Source organism: Daktulosphaira vitifoliae, unplaced genomic scaffold (assembly GCF_025091365.1).
Source record: "Daktulosphaira vitifoliae isolate Bord-2020 unplaced genomic scaffold, ASM2509136v1 Scaffold_2, whole genome shotgun sequence".
Lineage (NCBI taxonomy): Eukaryota > Metazoa > Arthropoda > Insecta > Hemiptera > Phylloxeridae > Daktulosphaira > Daktulosphaira vitifoliae.
Window position 1 is genome coordinate 8154483 of NW_026099573.1, and position 18804 is coordinate 8173286.

Here is an 18804-nt window from a genome sequence, read left to right on the forward strand (position 1 = left end):
AGACAAAAAGAATAGGATAAACATGGCATTTGAAATCGAAATTTTGTATGGATTATTTTTAACATATTAAAAATAAAAATCAATTTTTAAATGTAAATACTTGTTTTTATAAATTGATAATAATGTCAAAAAAAGAGACCATGAAAAAAATATAGTTGCAATTATTCAATCATAATAAGATAAAAATTAAACGAATTTTGATTTTTTTCCAACCCAAAAAGTATTTAGAAAAATCCTTCAACAGAAAGAATCGTATGTCGTATCTCGAGTGTAAAAAACTGATGTGTGAATTTTTCGACGACAGTACACATATTTCTAGATAAAAAGGACAATTTAAACCAGTTGGAAAATTCAAAGTCGTTTCTTTCACGTAGGATGCAAAATATTCAAATAAGTCAAAATTTATATTCAATTTAAGTTAGATTCATGTAACTTTTATAAAAATCGGTGGACTCATTATTGTGGCAAACCCTTGTAAGGTATTTTAATACAAAAATGTTATAGATATATAAAATCGAGAATTTTAATACAAAAATAGCATATTTTTAAAAACAGTAGCCATTATGACAATATAAAGATCGAAGTTATTTTTTTCATATTATAGTATATTACATACACTTCGATTTAAGATACATATAAAAGTGTCAGCATTTTAGGAACATACGTCCTAGATAAAATTTCTTTAATTCTTACTATTTCCTTCTAGACAATACTTGTACAATCATGGTTATTTTTTTCTTTGTTATATAATATATGTAATTCTTTTAGCTTCTATAATCAAACCTTCACATCAGTGGTAGTTTCTCTACACTTTTTGGGGGAAGGGTTCCAAAAAATAAAATTTACTTGGAATACTTATCAGTCTTACCCTACATTTATGTGTATAATGTAAAAATATTAATGTCTGGGAAGGGTCCAGACCTCTTGTAGATCTGTCACTACTTTACATACATATTAAGATGAATAAATCAATGAATCACACATAGAAAATTTTATGAATGTTAGCAGTAAATGCAGTAACTTTTGAAAAGAATTAGTTACAAGATAAAATAATAACACAATATGTATACATGAATAATAAAACAAATATAATTTCTGTTTTGTAAATGTTATTAAGTGTTAAATTTAATTTCATATTCGATTGCGCTTTCTATTTTTTCTTCCATCATTTAACCGTTTTCGTTTTTTTCCACTAAATTTCTTTTTTTCCCATTCCAATTGTTTGGCTGATGCATTATCACGAATAAAAATATCATCTTTCCCTCCAGATTTCTTTTTACCAGCTTCATCTAACATGGCAGCAAACTTTTCAGCAGGCACAGCAAGATCAGCTAAATTTTTTGATTTAGTAGGTACAACAAATTCATCATCTTCACCACTTTCAGAATCATCATCCACAGTTTCACGAGATTTTTTTGCTTTAGATTTTTTCTCAAAACCTCTAGAAAAGTCAAACTTTTTTTTTTTTTTTTTACCCATCATTCCATCTAATAATTCATTGAAATCATCACTATTAACACTATCCACATCACTAAAACCATCTACATCTTGTTCGACTTCTTTTTTATCTTTTTTAGGTCTTTGCTTTAAGTATTTGTATAAGAAGACTTCATCTAAAGGTATTTGTTTTTCTTCATGTCTTAAATATTCTTCACTAACTACTGACATGCTTTTCAAACCTTTAGGAACATAATGTTTTTTTGAAGACCCTACAGACCTAAATAATTCTTCTTTGTCATCTCTTTCTCTAGGTTTTTTAGGGTTTTTAAATGAAAAACGATCCAGGAAATGTAATACTGTAAAATCTGCTAATGGGTTCCCATCATAATAAATTGATTTACCAGCAATTATTCTAGATGCAAATGTTGCAACAGTAGGATGATAATGACGACTTAAAGGAATTAATTCTGATAAGATAGCATGTTCACCCCCTGCAAATCTTGGGTTTCTAGCAGTAATATCATAGAAATTTTTTTCTTCTCTGATTTTGGGAACATTTTCTTGGGACTTACCCGATTCTTCTGATGGTTTAATCTCTAATGGTGCTTTAATATGATACCAAGATGATGACTGTGACTGATGGTTTTCATTAACTTCATTACTTTGGGCATCAAAATATTTTTCATCATCTTCGTCTTCTTCTTTAATCAAAGCTTCATTTAATATGATTGGCTTAGGAGGAGCTTCAATTGTTACTTCTTCAAACTTAGATTTCCCAATTAAACCTTTGTGTTTTTTCATTAATCGCGAAGTCATACAAAATATTCCACAAACAAATGGAATTGGACAATATAGACACATTTGGTAAATACGTTTCATAAAAGCAATTAAGCGTTCTGGACATTTATCATCCCACATAGATTTGTAAATTAAATGTATACAAATGCCTTGATGAGATGTATTTATCAAACTTTCATCAAATATTTTTTTATAAAGAGCACTATAAAATCTATCATTATTTTCTAACTGTTTAATTAAAAGTAAAGCTTGCAAAGATATGTTAAATGGTGCTAAATGGACAATTTTATACATGGTTTGTAATTGTTCTTCTTGAATACCACTTCTAATAAATGGATATGTTTTATTTACTCCAACTAACAAAGCACCCATCAGACGCGAATCAATAGCTCCAGTTTTAACACAAGCTTTGAAAAATGACAAATATAATTCTATTACATCTTTAGCTATTTCTTTAGTATCAATTTGAGTTAAAAAACAAATCCCATAATATTGGGCCCTAGGTTTTATATTGGAACGGAAAAGAAGTTTTCTAACCTCCTCAAATACAACATTACTTAGGCTTGGTCTGTTTTTTACAACAAGACGTAAGGTATACATAGCTTTTGAAGCTACTTTGTGAACAGTATCCCCAAATTTGTTAACAACATACCTCACTATTTGCATTTCACATTCAGTACTACTTATCAATAATTTATACATTGCAGATATACTTTTTTCACGGTTTATTGGGACAGAATCTAATCCAACTGCACTCAATGCATCAATGAAATTACTATACATAATTTTTAATTTATCTTCAAATAACCAAGCACTTAATAATAATTTTCGCTGTTTTAAGTCATCTAATCTGGATAATTCACTTAAGGGTTGATTTTCAAATATGAGTAATTCCATTTTCAATAAAACTCTAGTAAACAACTCTGTTAAGGAATCAATCACAAGAGAACACTGTTGTTTTTTACCAATTTTAACCATGTTAATAAGATTTTGTAATGCATTTATATTATGAAAAGGATCTTCTTGAATTTTGATAGTAAGTGCAGCAATTTTGTCAGAGTATGTACCTTGCTTAGCTATCTCAGTAATCCATGACTTTTTATGATCAATCTTAGGTTGATGTTCCAAAATTTTTTCTGCTTCAACTCGAAGGGCTTGAATTTCAGATTGTGGTAAATTTGTGAAGGTACCAAATGATGGTAGACCGTCATACCATTTCGGCAGATCATTGTCGTCAGCATCAGAATCTGAATATAACTTATTATATTCTTCATCACTTTCTATCTCGCTATCCGAACTAGACATCATTAAAAAAAACACAAATTACTAAATTAAAAAAAAAGTAGTTTAGAAATAGTCATTCATTCTTCACATTTGCTTAAATGCTGTAGAAAGATAATCGTATATTCAACACATGTGCGTTTTTGCGCAATGTGAACTATTATCGCATTTATATCAATTTTTCGTTCAACATTATCTACTACATTTTCGACATTAACTTAGTCCCCTGTGCAACTGGTCCAATTTTTATAAACAATTAAATATTGGGGAAAAGCTTTTAATTAAATTAAACGTAAATTTTTACGCAAAATGTCGTAATACTCTTAAAAACAATTAGACAATACTACAAACACTTACTAACTCCATTTCTCAAAGATCAAAAAATTATTTTATATCAACTATGAATACAACTTCTTTCTACTCTGCGATTGCAGCGATATATGTGATTGAACATTTTTATCATTAACTTATACCGGAAAACAGTGCTTCTAGTGGTGTAATAATAGTTGAATGATTTGTATTGGAATAATATATCATGTGTAAAATATTTACATGGTTAACTTAGCCCATTACATACTCTTTTTAATTCATTATTATCACTGATTTGTCCAAAATTGTAATAGTTCTTCCACTAAAATATTTAAAAGTATGATTGGATTTCATAGTTTCTCGTAATCATAACAGCTCTTTCACAGAGTAAGTATAAGATAAACATTTTATCGTACTTATTATAGTTAACTTGATATACTTGTAAAGATATAATTTTATCATTATATTTGTTGTTTATTTTGCGCCTATATGTGAATGAATGTTATCTTAAGAAGAATCATTAGTTGGCAATCAATCTAATATTGATAATTATATTTTAATAAGTAATTTGAATTTTTAAGAATAATTTTTTTGCTATTCCTTGTATTTGTCTACATTTTAAGTTCTGGATATTTTTGTTTGTTTATGTAAGTGTTTTTTTTATTTAATCAATACTCATTTTCTCATAAGGCAACATTTAGCAACAGGCTAAATTTTGAGGATATTATTTATAAAATATTTACGTGTTTAAAAAATTGTATTAAAATATTTATAAAAATTTTGCATTAATAATACTTCAGTTTCTTTTATAAAATTTAACTTAAAAAAATTTTATTTTTACTTGGAATACAAAATTTTAAATTAATAAACAGTACTTAAAATGTATCATATAGTTTTATACATTCGACAACAGTGATTATTACTTGCATTAAAAATTGGGTAATGAACTAACCTGATGAAATTCTGATTATATATTTTTCTGCTTCATTTTTTGCTATATAAAAACTTTTTAAGGAATCTCAACTTTCATGGTGTGTATATATTTTTTGTTTTACAAACTAAAAGTATATTAAATTAAGAGAACTTAATTAATAATGAAGTTTATATCCAACTTAAAAAGATAGTTTAAATGTACTAAAAACATTAGAATATTCAAATTATTTGAGAAACATTTTTAGTCTGTCCAAGTTTTTTGTAATATTGGAGTCATTGAATAGCATTAAGAATGATATGTTTGAACCCGTAGAATTTCTATTCTTAATTAATCATGACTATTTCTATAAGGAGATAATAATGCCCATCCACCTCCTACTTCTAAAAAATATTACAATCGCTCAGATTTTAGTTCTAAATTATATTTTTTTACATAACTAAAAATAATTTTACCTTTTATTTGATTTTAGTTTAGCTAATATTAGTCAGAATATAAATAGTTATGGATTTAGAAGAAGTTCCTGTTCTTCGTCCTAGAATGCCACCCCCTCATTTGATGAGATCCAGGTTACCCGGTTTTCCTCCAAGGTTTGTATGATATATATATATAATAATTTTGATGTATTTGTTTTGAGCATAAAACTATAAAATTTATGTTTATGTAGACCAGTAATGATGAGAGGTTTACCACCAGGTTTTTTACCTAGGCCATTTCGCCACCCTACACGTATGATGAGACATCCAATGATGCCTATAATAGGTTCTAGAGGTATGATGCCTAGGATAGCACCAATGAGAAATATGCTATTGCCTCCTCATGTATTACGTAGTATACCACTACATTTAAGACCAAGATCTATACCACCAGGGATGAAATTAATATCTTCTGAAGGTAAAAATCATGGCCCTCATAATGTTTCAAATACAGAAATTACAATTGATCGCAAGTAAGATTATTATTTTATTTTTATATGTAATATTTTTATAATATTAATAATATTTTAATAAAACATACATATAGATTAACGGTAAACATAAAAAAGTGTAATAATTTTTTAATTTTTCATTTCTTACTTTTATAAACATTTAAAAGATAAAACTTAAAAATTTAATTTTAGTTAAAAAAAATTGTTTTTCTAAAAACTCATTTAATTAATTTTTAATAAAACAGAATTACTAAACATTAGTTAGCATGCAAGTAACTAGTAAATTTACTTTTTGTAATTGAAATTAAAAATGTGGTCCGAGCTGAGTTTAATTGCTGGTAATTAATATAATTATAAATTTAATAAATATTTGTTGTTTCTAAATATAAATATTGAGAAATAATTTTTTAAGTATACAGTCAGATATTTGACAATGATTTTTAATATAATTCTACTTTTCGAGTAATAAATGAAATAATTTCTATACAATAATTAAATTCTTTTGATTTATTTAATTAAATATTTGTCATTAAATAATTATCTATAATTAAACAGGTCTACATATTAATAAATTTTGTATGATATAGAAAAAAAATTATTACAAAGAAATGCCATTTTAAACATTTAAATTTAAATAAAATACTTAATATTAAATAATGGTGTAAAAACTCTTTTTACTACTCCTTCGTGTTGTAGTAAAGCTAAATGTAGCTTTACTATATTAAAACCAAGTCTTCAATTTGTTTTCATAAAATTATGATTATAATGTCATAACTACTAAAAAAAAATTTTTAATTGTAAAACATAAATAAACATATGTTTTTTTATGTTTTATATGTAAAAAAAGACCTGTAAAGATAAACTAAAAAATTAAAACATTGATGATTTGTTATAACATATAAGATATAATAAATTTATAGAAAATATAAGTGCAAACAACCCAGTTTTCTTAACATAAAAACTATAAGGTAAAAATTATCAATAATGTTAAAACTTCAAAAAACGTTAAATATAAAAAATTGATATTGTTTAAATACAAAAAAACTGATTATATTATAAATCTATAACATTTCAATTATTTAAAACTTATAACATAATAATTTTGATTTAATCCCTGGTTTTAACAATTATTGTAACCATAAAAATCTTTCAGAAGTATTGATATTAAAATTATATTATGTAATTAAATTATAATTTTTTTAGTGGCACCAATGAGTATGAAATAAAAGTGCAATCATCTGAAAATTCAAAAAGTTCACAGCAAAAATCATCTCCTCCATCATTGTTATCACAAACTTTCCCGAAGCCTCTTCTTCAATCAAATAAGGCTCGCATTATGAAGAATAATAGAGGTACTTATTAATTAATTAAAAAATAAAAGTAATATTGAGAAATTTTTGTTTTGGTTTCTTTAAGATACATATTTTTTTTCAATTCATCAATCATAAAGTATTTTTTATGTATTCTTCATATTTTATTTATTTTTTCAAATGGCAATAAATATTTTATTTTCTATAAAATAGAAAGTAATCTTTTAATAACTGGTAGATAACAACTTTTGGATCAGTTCTTTGGAAGTTTTTATACTTAGGCAAGAGGAAGAGTGAGGCCAAGAAATGACTAGTGATAAAATTAATAACACTTGCATTTTATTTTCAGTCTTCACTATAATATTTTTCATAACTTTTAAAATATTAATACAAATAGTTTTAAAAAAGTTTTATTATATTAAAATAATCTACACATAAATATTATAGGTAATATTATGAAAAGAAATTGAGCATCAATAATTATTTTTATTTTAAAAATGAATACCGAACACTGAGTTGTAAATAGACCCTATGGAAAATGGAATGTTCCTTTTTTTGATTTACTGAAAAAAAAATTATTTGGTATTAGATTACTTAATTCACTATGGCTCAATTATTAAAAAACATGAAAACATGAATGGATTAATTTTTTTATTTATTATAATAAGACAATGTATATTTTATGTATAAAAACAGATTTTAGGTTTTTATTATTTTTGTGGTTTTTTTTTTAGCGCATATTAGAATCATATTTCAAATTTTAAAGAACCTAATAATCTGCTAATATTTGCTTATACTTAAATATAAACATAAATAAAAAACTAAGTTTTTATTTTTTTTTTATCTCGAACAGGTACCTCAAATAATAATCAATTAAATGATATTGACCAAATTACAACCAGTACCAGACAATCTGGTAACACTAATATTAAACAAAATATGTCAAACAAAAGACCATCATTTCAACAGCAAGTTACCAAAAAGATAAAATCAATGGATAACAATAGTTTTTATCAACAAAAAGTTCGAAATCAACCTAATAGGCCAGTTATGCGCAATGATCAAAATTCATTTAATCGGCAAGAACAACCTAACCACATTACACTTCAACAGGGACAACTTCAATATCATAACCAATCTCAAGCTTATGAACAATCACAGCAGGTATATACTCAAGGACAACAATACAATCAACAACAAATGCAACCACAAGTTCCATATGATCAGACACCACAGCAGTACAATCAAACATATCAAAATTATGATTCACAACAGCAACAACAAATTTATTGTCCACCTACCCAGCAGCAGTATAGTAATGCTCCACTACCACAAACCTATCAACAGCAACCACAACAACCTAATTCGTAAGTTCATAATTTTATTTTATAAAATAAATTGTTTTAAAATTTATACATTGCACTGTTAGTACAAGAGGTCCGTTTACAAAAAATTAATTCAAGATAAATAATTTCGAAATTTTGACATTGTGTCTTACTTTGTTTTAAGTTTAAGTTTAATTTATAGAATTAAATTGTATATTTAAATAGAGATTAATAAACTACATTAAATTATATTAAAATGTCAAACATCATAGATTTTGACATATGTCCCTAAAACACTAATAGTGTGATACATAGTATTAAACATTACTAAGCAAAGAAACAGCAATATACACAAGATTTTTTTTCAAGGCGTGCATCGCAACATATTATGTTTAAAACATAGTATATTATATATTTTTAATTATTCAGTAAATTTCCAATGTGAATCACTTTTTCTTTTAGTTATTCTTTGATTATGTGAAGATCTGAAATGATATAAGAAAAAAAATTTTAAAAAATTAAATAAAGCCCCTGTTTAAGAAGTTTTTATAACTCTATGACACCAATTCCTTAAATATTACACTGCATAGAATTCTTCAGAATATTGTTAAAATTAAATATTCTTCATCTAAATATAAACTTAATTAATTAAATATTTTTTATAATTATGAATAGTATGATGTCTTTTTCAATTTTATCATGTTTTTAATTTTTAAATTTTTCAAAAGTTCTGTTATTGCAATTTTGAAGCTTTTTTTTACAAAAAATTTGATGAGGTGTTATCTCTTATTATTTAAAATATTCTATTTTAATAAAACTTGAAATTGAGTTATATCTATCCTAATATTATTGATATGGAGTGTTTAAGCCTTATATCCTACACATATATATTGGTTTTAACCTAAATGAAGAGGTAATGTAAAAAAATGAATATTTTATGTTGATCTTTTTATATCATTAATGCTGGAAATTTGGCTACTCGCCTTTTACTCTGTACTCGATTAGTACACATATTTACTACTTGGTACATCTCTTAAAATAATATTATACATTTTTTTAAATGTTTAAATTTCCTTGATTTCTTGTAAATATTATTGTAATAGTATGAATAATGACTCAAATTGTCCAATATATAAATAAATATGTATGTATATAATATATACTTTTGAATATTACTCAATAAAATTTTTAAAAAATGAGACAATAAATTAAAAAACAAAAAATTAATAATTTTAGCTAACTATATAATTTGTTTAAATAGTTCATACAACGTGGAGTACAATAAGTGTAATAATCTACAAAATTATAATCAAGTGGCAGTACAATCTGCTCCACAACAAGTACAAAATCAATATGAGTAAGTTTTTGACAGACAATCTTTATTTTTAACTACGTAAAAACTAGAGTTTATATAATTATTCTGTAGAATAAAAAAATAATATATAAAAATTTAAACTACATACTTTATAAAAATACAAAGTTGGACTTTATAACATACAAAATCATCCAAAAAAAGTTTAAATTTTATAGTGTTTCTTTTATTGGAAGAAAACCAAACATACCATATTAAGATAAATTGTGTAATTTTAAAAATTGTAAATATCATTTTTTTACTCAATTGTATAAAAATATTGATATTTCTTTGTTAATTCTTAATCCTACAATATACGATATATTCTTATATATATAATATATATTGTTAATTTAGTTCATTCATGTTATGTCTATTTCTTCCAAAATACATTTACATACTCTAAATATTTAAATAAGCATGTAGTTCAAACCTTTCCTATGCAAAAAAGAAATATATATATACAAAAAATTACACATCATTTTTCGGAAAAAAATATAATAAAGTTAACCTTTTTAATTTTTTTAAATTTAGCTTATGAAAATAAACTTAAACTTATTCTTTGGAAATTCTAGCTTATATAAAAACTAAAAAAAATTTTAATTTCTAAATGATTGTTGTTTTTCTAGTATTTAAATTAAAATTTGTATTTAATATCCATTGTATTTTTATTACAGTTTCTCCCAAGCACAGCCTTATAATCAAACTACTCCTGGCTATCAAAACCAAGTAAATTATGGAGAGACGTATGGACAATATAACCAACAACAAAGTAATTATAATTCATATCCAAGTCAACAAGCACAATATGATGTAAGTTATTCACAAAACACTAATAATCAGTCTGATTCTTATGGGGCTAACAATACTTATTCCAAACCAGGTAAAAAAACTTTTTATACTTTATTATGGTTCATATTTTAAATTTTCAACTTGTTTTAGAACAAAATAATTATAGTGCATATAATTATGGAGCTTCACAGCCCTCAACGCAGTATCAAAGTAATACCAACAATGTTTATCAAACAGGTTAGTTAAAAAATATAAATTAAAATAATTATTGCTAATGTTTAGAATAAATCTATTTTACCTTTAAATAAAATATATATACGCAGGACAGTCAAGGAGAATAATCAAAAAGTGATTTGTTTTTGTGTAGGATCATAATGAAGCAGAATTTAAAGAGAGAGAGAGAGAGATGGTATAAGGTGGTTGCTAAGCCTAATTTTTAAATAAGAAGATATTATGTATCTTGATAAAACTAAATTATGAAACCCAGGAGTAAAAAAATATTAGGAGTTTTTTGAACAGTTCAAGAAAAAGTAGTAATGTAATTTATAGTTAACCAGTTGTCTTGCTAAGCTTTGAAAACGGTTTGCCAAAAGCAGCAAAGTAAATTAGCTGAAGGAATATTAGAAATAAGAGAAATTAAATAGGAGGAGATTGAGATAGCGAGTTGGTCTACTGTTTTATTATCTGGGGAATGGATAGCCAAATCCTAATGAAACAAAACTATTTTAAGACTGAATTAAGAAAATAAGTGATCTAATTATTAAAATAAATGAAGAGAGATGAATACAAAATAGATTGGACATAATGACATACATGATAAGAATTTGAAAACATAGTGTATTTTATATTTGGTGTCATTGAGATAAAATTAAAGGCTTGTCAATTAAACTTTTAAAATATTAAAATAAAAAATTTATCATGTTTTAAAGGTGTAACAAAATTAAGATCAGAGTTCAAAAGTTGTTAAAATGTAATCTTTCATTGTTGATTAATCACATCTTTATTTAAGATTTAATCTAGTTTTATTCAGTGATTTTTAATTTTTGTAGTTATTTCTTAAGTTAAGTAAAGTCTCGGCATTTAAAATTTTTATTGCTTTACCTGTATGGCTACATAATAGTGTTTCTAAATGTAATTCTTCTACAATGCTGTAAAGCGTTGAAAAAGCTCGGCTTTATAATAAGATTAGCTGCTAACTTAAAACTAAATTCTTCGCTAAAAATATTATATTCTTCATTGGTTCGGCCAATTGTAGAATATGGTTCTATTGTTTGGAACCCTCGTTCCTTATCTGATGCCACCCAAATTGAAAGGGTACAACGGAGATTTTTGCGGCATGCTGGATTTATATTGGGTATCCAACATGACCCTCATGATTATTCTCCAGTTGCAAACAACCTTAATTTATCGTCACTGACTGATCGTAGAGTTGCTGCAGGCATTAAATTTCTAAATGAATTGCTGAATGGAAATATTGATTCACCATATCTTCTAAATTTAATAAATTTTAAAGTTCCTCAGAGAAATTCTCGTTCCTATTTTCTTTTTTTTATCCCCATTTGTTCTACCAATTACTTACAAAATGAGCCCATTAGAAGAATTTTAAATAGTGCCAATATGGACCCACTTATGTTATCTTGTTAACCACCTTATTTTTGTATTTTTGTTATTTTTCTTATTTTTGTACCTCATAGCAGCTTGTATTTTTATATACCTATATTCGTATATTTCTGTTGAATCACTGTGAATTACTCCGTAATGTTATTTATGTTTCTGTTGAATTACTCACTTATGTTATGTATGTTTAAATTGTTATTAATCTAAATTGTAAAAAAGGGCTATGCCCGTTAAATTTATAAATAAATAAATAAATAAATAATGATGTATTGGAAGCTTGGTGTTTCACAATTTGTCTCATAATTAATGGTAATCTAACCTTTCCAAATACAACCTTTTATTTTGAGATAATTTGTAAAGGTAGTATTCATTATACCTACCTATAATACAGAATGTAGAAAAAATAAAATTAGGATTAAACAATCACTTTTAATTTATAAAAAAATTTGAGTTGTCTGGAATTATTTTATTATAATCACAAAGAAAATTAATTATAATTAATTGTAAAGAGCTTGTAAAATGGCAACAATACTGCACTTAGATTAATTTCTAATTATTATTGATATTGAAAAAACTGATATTTATTTTGTTACATCTTCTTGTGTGATAATCTAAATATATATTTTAATTTTTTTTTAAAGTTATTATCGAAACACCCTTACTTATTCTATACTAAATTAACTTTCTTAATTATACTATTATTTTTAAATGTTATTATGAACAAATTTAAAATGTGTATACTGAAAACTAGTATTTAATTAGATGCTAGCAGTTATAATCAATCAAGTGCTGCCATTTATCCTAAAACTGATACAGCTTACAATTATGGTATAACATACTAATGACTAAAATATCAAAATGAATTTTATTCTGGTAAGTTATAATAAAGTAAAATATAATAAGAAGAATAATTATTGTTAATAACTATAAAGATCTTTTGTATTTGGAATTCAGAGGATTAATAAATTTAAATATAAGTCAATAACATTTGAAATTGTGGTTTATTTTAATTATAATTTATATATTTAATGTAGAACTGTGTAGGTTTTATTTTACAGATGACAGTTGTTATTTTATTTCATTTAATGTAAATAGCTGTAAATATATGTATTATTTATAATATTTCAATATTTGTATCTAGATTATTATTTATTATAACTAATTTTGTTCTTTTTTTTAACAAAAAATTATAGTTATTTTCATTAGTTAGCATGAACATAATAATGCTATTAAAATTATAAGAAAACATAATTTTTTTAATGTAAATATTACATATTCAAAAAAATTATTTAGTATGTTTCCAACTGACACTAATTAAGGTATATTTTACCTCTTATAATTATTTTTTTGGTATTGAATTCATCATAAATATAACATGAATATATTTTAAAAATATATTATTTTTTAATGGATTGTAATTTTCCTTATCTATATTAATTATTAAGGTTTAGTGGAGATAATATAAGTTTAAAAATTTATACATTGTTATAAGGTATATTAACTTGAAACTCTTATTTACCATAGTTTTATAATTTATATTTCAATACTATTATATTATAATATTACTATATTCATTACAATTCAAAATAATATTTGGCCTAACAAATAATTTTTACTGCAAATGAAATTTATTGATTAAGTATTTTTAAATAATGATAAACAATGGTTTTGTATTGAAACATTTAATATATAATTTATATATTTACATCAAATACATTTAATTGTTATGATTTTTATTGCATTCCTCCTTATAAAATAATGATATCCATTAAATTCAAGAAGTGTATTTATTATAAATTAATTTTAATATAATTTTACTTTTACCTTAAATAATAGAACATTTAACAGTTGATAAAGCTATTTCAACAAACTAACAATAGTTTAAATTATATATTTTTATACAATTATTATATAAATATTTTATCAATGTTAAGTTTTTATGTGATGCTAACAATTTTTTTAAGCCTAAAAAACTTATAAACAACCATTGCTACTTCTTTTAATGAGGTTTCTTAACCATTTTGTACTTAGACGTAAAATATAAATCTCAGTAAATCCTGACAAATCAACATTATTCTTAAGTACTCAATAAAAGATCGTCAGTCCAGAATTTGATAATCTTTTAGTGATGTAGTACAGAAATACAAAATATTTACTGATTTTCTTTATTAATTTCATATCATGTAACTTAGCTCTATAGAAAAATATCTAAATATGCTAAGTTAATTCTAAGATTGTTTATTTTTTGAAAATATTTCATACGACTATTTTAAAAATTTATTATACAAATATGATTTTTACAATATTATCATTATTAATATAATGACACAATTTTTACTTATATTTGAATAACTATGTTAGTAAGATACAATATTACTATAAGTTATTTAATAATTTAAGTTTTTGATACATACATTAAAATTTAAAAGTAGAGTAATATAAATATTGAATGTGTTATAAAAAATTTCAGTTTTTTTTTAATTGCTTATGTTTATTTTTTTTTAATGTTTAATTTAAAATTAATATTATGTCTTAGTAATGTAATATTTTTATAGGTTTTTAACATACATTTAATTATTTATGAGAGTCAACACTTTCTAAAATGATTATTTCTATATCCCTTTTTTTTCAACTATAATAATAATGATAGATTTATTATTCAATATAAAATTAGAAAAATATTCTATTTAGCTATGAAAAAAATGGTAATATTTACTTGGATGATATGATATACTGTTACTGTGAACTTAATAGTAATTTGTATGTTTTCTTTTTTAAGGCAAATGCAAAATTGATATATAATTCTTATAATAACAGTTTAAAAACATATTACTTAGAACAAATATAAAAACCCATGTTTTTTAAAAATTCATTTTAATTAAATTTTATTATTTATATTTTAATAAATTTATTTTATTTTAAAGTTAATTAAAAGAAAACAGAATTAACTTTTTTTTAACTATATTTTTTAATGATAGAGACTTTCTAACATACTAGTTATATTAAAATATAAGATGCCAAACTTTTTTCTAGATATTAATTATTAAGCATCCAATATTTTCTATAAAATAAAAACTTAATTTCTCATAAAACTTGATAAAAGTAATAATATAATAACAAATTTAACTAAATTTTCAAAATAGTATAATTGTATTAGCATCTGATGTGTATCATAATGCAAAATATTCTGGGACGAACATGGCTTAATATTGTACAATCAATGGTCCATCAATGGTAAATAATTTTAGTTACTCATTTTCTGTATTATTCCTCAAGTAAGTAATATAACTTTCAAACATAATTGTAAACCTGTCAATTTTTATCATCACAGTATCTCTCATAAATTTATTATTTTTACTTTTAGTTTTTTAAACAATTTATAATTATTTTAAAATCGAATTAAACTTCGATTTTATCAAATTATTAATTTTAAATAGCATCTGAAAAAAATTATAATAAATATTACTTAAATATAAATAAATATCTGTACTATTCTAAATCTTACTTTTTTAAGTTTTGACTTTTTATACTTTACTACATAATTTAAATAATTTATTCATTTTAAATATCAATTAATCATTTTTTTAAATAAAACTATTCAATTAAATTTAAATTAAGTTTATTCATTATAAAATGTTATTCTGATAAGCTGTATGCCAACAACTAATTATTATAACTCAATTTAAGGACAATATAACTGTTAATGTAGTTATTAATTTTTACTATTGATTAAATAATCAAAATCCACTATTTTCCCTTTTTGACAGTACATATTATATTGATTAAACATTTCTCAATTACTTTTACTTAATAATTTTTCTATTTCTATTGTTTAAATTGTATTTATTTCTACAAGCTGAATATTATTATTATAGACTATAGCAATAAATACATTTTTGGTCCTTTTTAGGTATCAGTGCATCTCGTGTTCTTATAAATAACACAAAGATGTGTTCTAGTTGAAGAAATGGTTAATGTATGACTATGAAGGTGAATAGAATTTTTACTTAAAAATAATTAAGTATAATTTTTAATAACTGAATAAAATAGGCAATAATAGATTAATACCCTCTTATAAAAGTTAGTACTATTTTGATAAATAACTAATTTCTTGACACTATTTATTTTTTCACTTTTCAATAAGTTACAAATTTATAAGCATAAAATTTTCCAAAAAAATATTTTTAGCAACTCCCTTTTTTTAATAAAACATTTTATTTGACTATCATTACATAAAATAAATATTGTATGCTGGAGACATCATACACTATTAGACTGGGAGCATATAATATATAATTGAAATTTTTTTTTGTTTTAATAATAAGGGCTTTTCTTTTAACTAATAACCTATAAACCTTTTTTTTAGTATACAAAAATATTATAAATATATTACCTTAAGTGCAGCAAAATCTTTATATTATATTACAACACAAATAAATACTACAGGTGATAAAAAATTAATAATAATAATATAATTTTGAACTTTTTTATTTTACCAATTAGATAGGATACAAGACTAGGTTTTTTCTCTTAGTATATCCTAATTTCTCGTGAGCCAATGAGTCTCCCCCTTAATCTGAACCTGCTAATGTAGCCAGCATCTTATTGCATTGCTCATGTATTTTGCAATACAATTAACTTTAATAATAATTATAAAACGAGAAAGAAAATTTTTCATAAAAGTAACATAAATTAAACTTGTTAAATTTTATATTGATTACTAACTTCAACAATAATAGATAATACTTTCTTGACATAAATAAATAAATTCTCTATGTAATTAATTCTGTTCTATTATTGCAGATTTAAAATGTTAAAAGTTGAAGATCTTTGATATTACACTATCGTAAATTATGATAAATGAATGGCCATTTAGAATAAAATTTCATGGAGTTTTGGTAAATATTTTTAGGTTCAGTATCCAAGAATATTTTACATAAAGTTTTATGAAATCACTAATGAAAATTTTCTTTTCCAGAATATTGTGATTTCATTATATGAATAATTTTTCATCCATACAATCATGCATTTGAATGGTTTTTTGATAGCCAATAAAAAGCTCAAATATATATATGTATAATCGAGTATTAATATTTCTTAATAGTAATTAACATTGCTAATGAAAAATCAGTTTTCAGTATAATTTTTTAATTCATTTTAACTTTGTGGTCTAATTATAAATTGGATTTATATAGAAATTTTTCTGTTTAATTCTTAACTTGTATGAGAGAAATATTTTGGCTTTCAATATACTTGAGCAGTTTTTACATGTTATGAAAAGATGATATTTGAACAATAAATAAAAAAGAAATATTTTGTATCAATTAATTGGTTTAATATATATTCACAAAAAATGTAAAAAATAAACACTAGATTTCTGTTAAAACAAAATCTTTATATAACAATTGTCAGTATTTCCTTAATACATAAAAATATTGCTAAAACAATTTGTCTGTACAAAATGCAAAGTAAAATGTTTATATTTCTTCAACAACTCTTAAAAACTTATATAATATCAGTAAACTTAGTTTAAAATATATTATAAATCACATTTAACAATTTCTATATAATTTATAATTTAATCAAATACTCAAAAATAAATCTTTGTACACAAAAAAAAAAAATGTTTAGAGAAAACATTTAACAAACTTCTTAATGAAAAATGATTCAGAAATTATAGAATTTGAATAAAACAAATAATTTACTTAAATGTGAAAACTTCAATAACTTATAATGGAATAAAATTTCTTTGGTTCCAGCTATCTCTAAAACTGCGAAAATAAACGGATTTTGGGTCAAAATGTTCTGAATCAAACTCGCCATTAGTATAACCAATCAACTTCAACCAATCTTTACGTTCTTCGTATTCTCCGTGGTTAGGATTAGAAATAATCGATAAAAGCTCTCCATAACCCCATGTACCTCCACAATCTTCTGGAGGGCAAGCACGTTTACCACCCACACAAATAGGATACTCGACTGTAGGTATTGCAGGTAAAATTTTTTGAAGAAGAATTTCGTGATCCCAACCATCGCCAAAATCATATTCATACTTGGCTTTGCATTTAGGGGCCGAAAAGAAGTCCGCTATTTTAACCGTTTTTCCGTTAATTACCTCAACGAGACCGAAGTCGTCGGGTGTACCAATCAGAACTATTTGGCCATTTCTAGGATTCAAGACTTCAAACTGGTGTAAATGATAGTCTTGCCACCCCATGGCGTCTGAAATGGCCATATGTAGTTCCCAGAACGTAAAATTTCCAGGCACTTGAATGCGACGCCATATATTAGGTTTAATGCGTTTAAGAGTTATTTTAAACTGAAAAATAATACTTGCAGACATGTTCTCTCCAGTTTGATTATGCTCAACGGATATTCTACAAACTTAAAAAAGCTCTTAAGTTAACATGAAAAGTTTATCCGGGTGCTTCAATAAATTAAGAAGACAAAATTGAAGGCATCTCTGAGCCGTAATATGAAATAAGGTAAAACTAATAACAATGAATTGAAAATATTTATATTACGTCACTGTCATAATGATGAACACTAAAATGCACGTGACATGTTCAATCCGGTTAATGTTACAACTGCTCTTACCACTGTATATTTAAAACAAAAACAACGGTCACTCAATTTCACATGGTAAACTGGAAGCTATTTACTATTTGATGTTAGTGACAATTTGAAAAATCAATTTTTCAAATGTAATTTCGTTATATACA

The 18804-nt window shown here is 24.0% G+C and overlaps 3 protein-coding genes across 8 annotated transcripts; 1 reads left to right on the top strand and 2 right to left on the bottom strand.

Moving 5' to 3' along the window:
* Nucleotides 1-1065: 1065 nt before the first annotated feature.
* LOC126897370 (CCAAT/enhancer-binding protein zeta) lies at nt 1066-3945 on the bottom strand. The gene has a single exon (XM_050670908.1). The coding sequence runs from the start codon at nt 3544-3546 to the stop codon at nt 1132-1134; it is 2415 nt and encodes an 804-aa protein (XP_050526865.1). The 5' UTR covers nt 3547-3945; the 3' UTR covers nt 1066-1131.
* Nucleotides 3946-4046: 101 nt separating this feature from the next.
* Nucleotides 4047-17254, top strand: LOC126897371 (uncharacterized). Of its 6 annotated transcripts, none has more exons than XR_007702089.1 (12): nt 4047-4215; nt 5232-5349; nt 5427-5708; nt 6891-7039; nt 7851-8364; nt 9584-9679; nt 10351-10556; nt 10616-10702; nt 12845-12955; nt 15993-16072; nt 16886-16994; nt 17061-17254. XR_007702089.1 is itself a non-coding variant. In XM_050670909.1 (9 exons), exons 2-9 carry the CDS (start codon nt 5264-5266, stop codon nt 12922-12924), a joined length of 1500 nt encoding a protein of 499 aa, XP_050526866.1. In that variant the 5' UTR covers nt 4047-4215; nt 5232-5263; the 3' UTR covers nt 12925-13186. The 6 variants fall into 6 exon arrangements, 2 of the variants coding, with proteins under 2 accessions (XP_050526866.1, XP_050526868.1); XR_007702087.1 differs by having other exon boundaries at nt 16886-16980; nt 17061-17253; XR_007702088.1 differs by lacking the exon at nt 4047-4215 and adding an exon at nt 4314-4475 and having other exon boundaries at nt 16886-16980; nt 17061-17253.
* A 556-nt stretch (nt 17255-17810) lies between these two features.
* LOC126897957 (uncharacterized protein y4hQ-like) lies at nt 17811-18425 on the bottom strand. Its single transcript, XM_050671904.1, has one exon. The coding sequence runs from the start codon at nt 18423-18425 to the stop codon at nt 17811-17813; it is 615 nt and encodes a 204-aa protein (XP_050527861.1).
* Between the last annotated feature and the right edge of the window lie 379 nt (nt 18426-18804).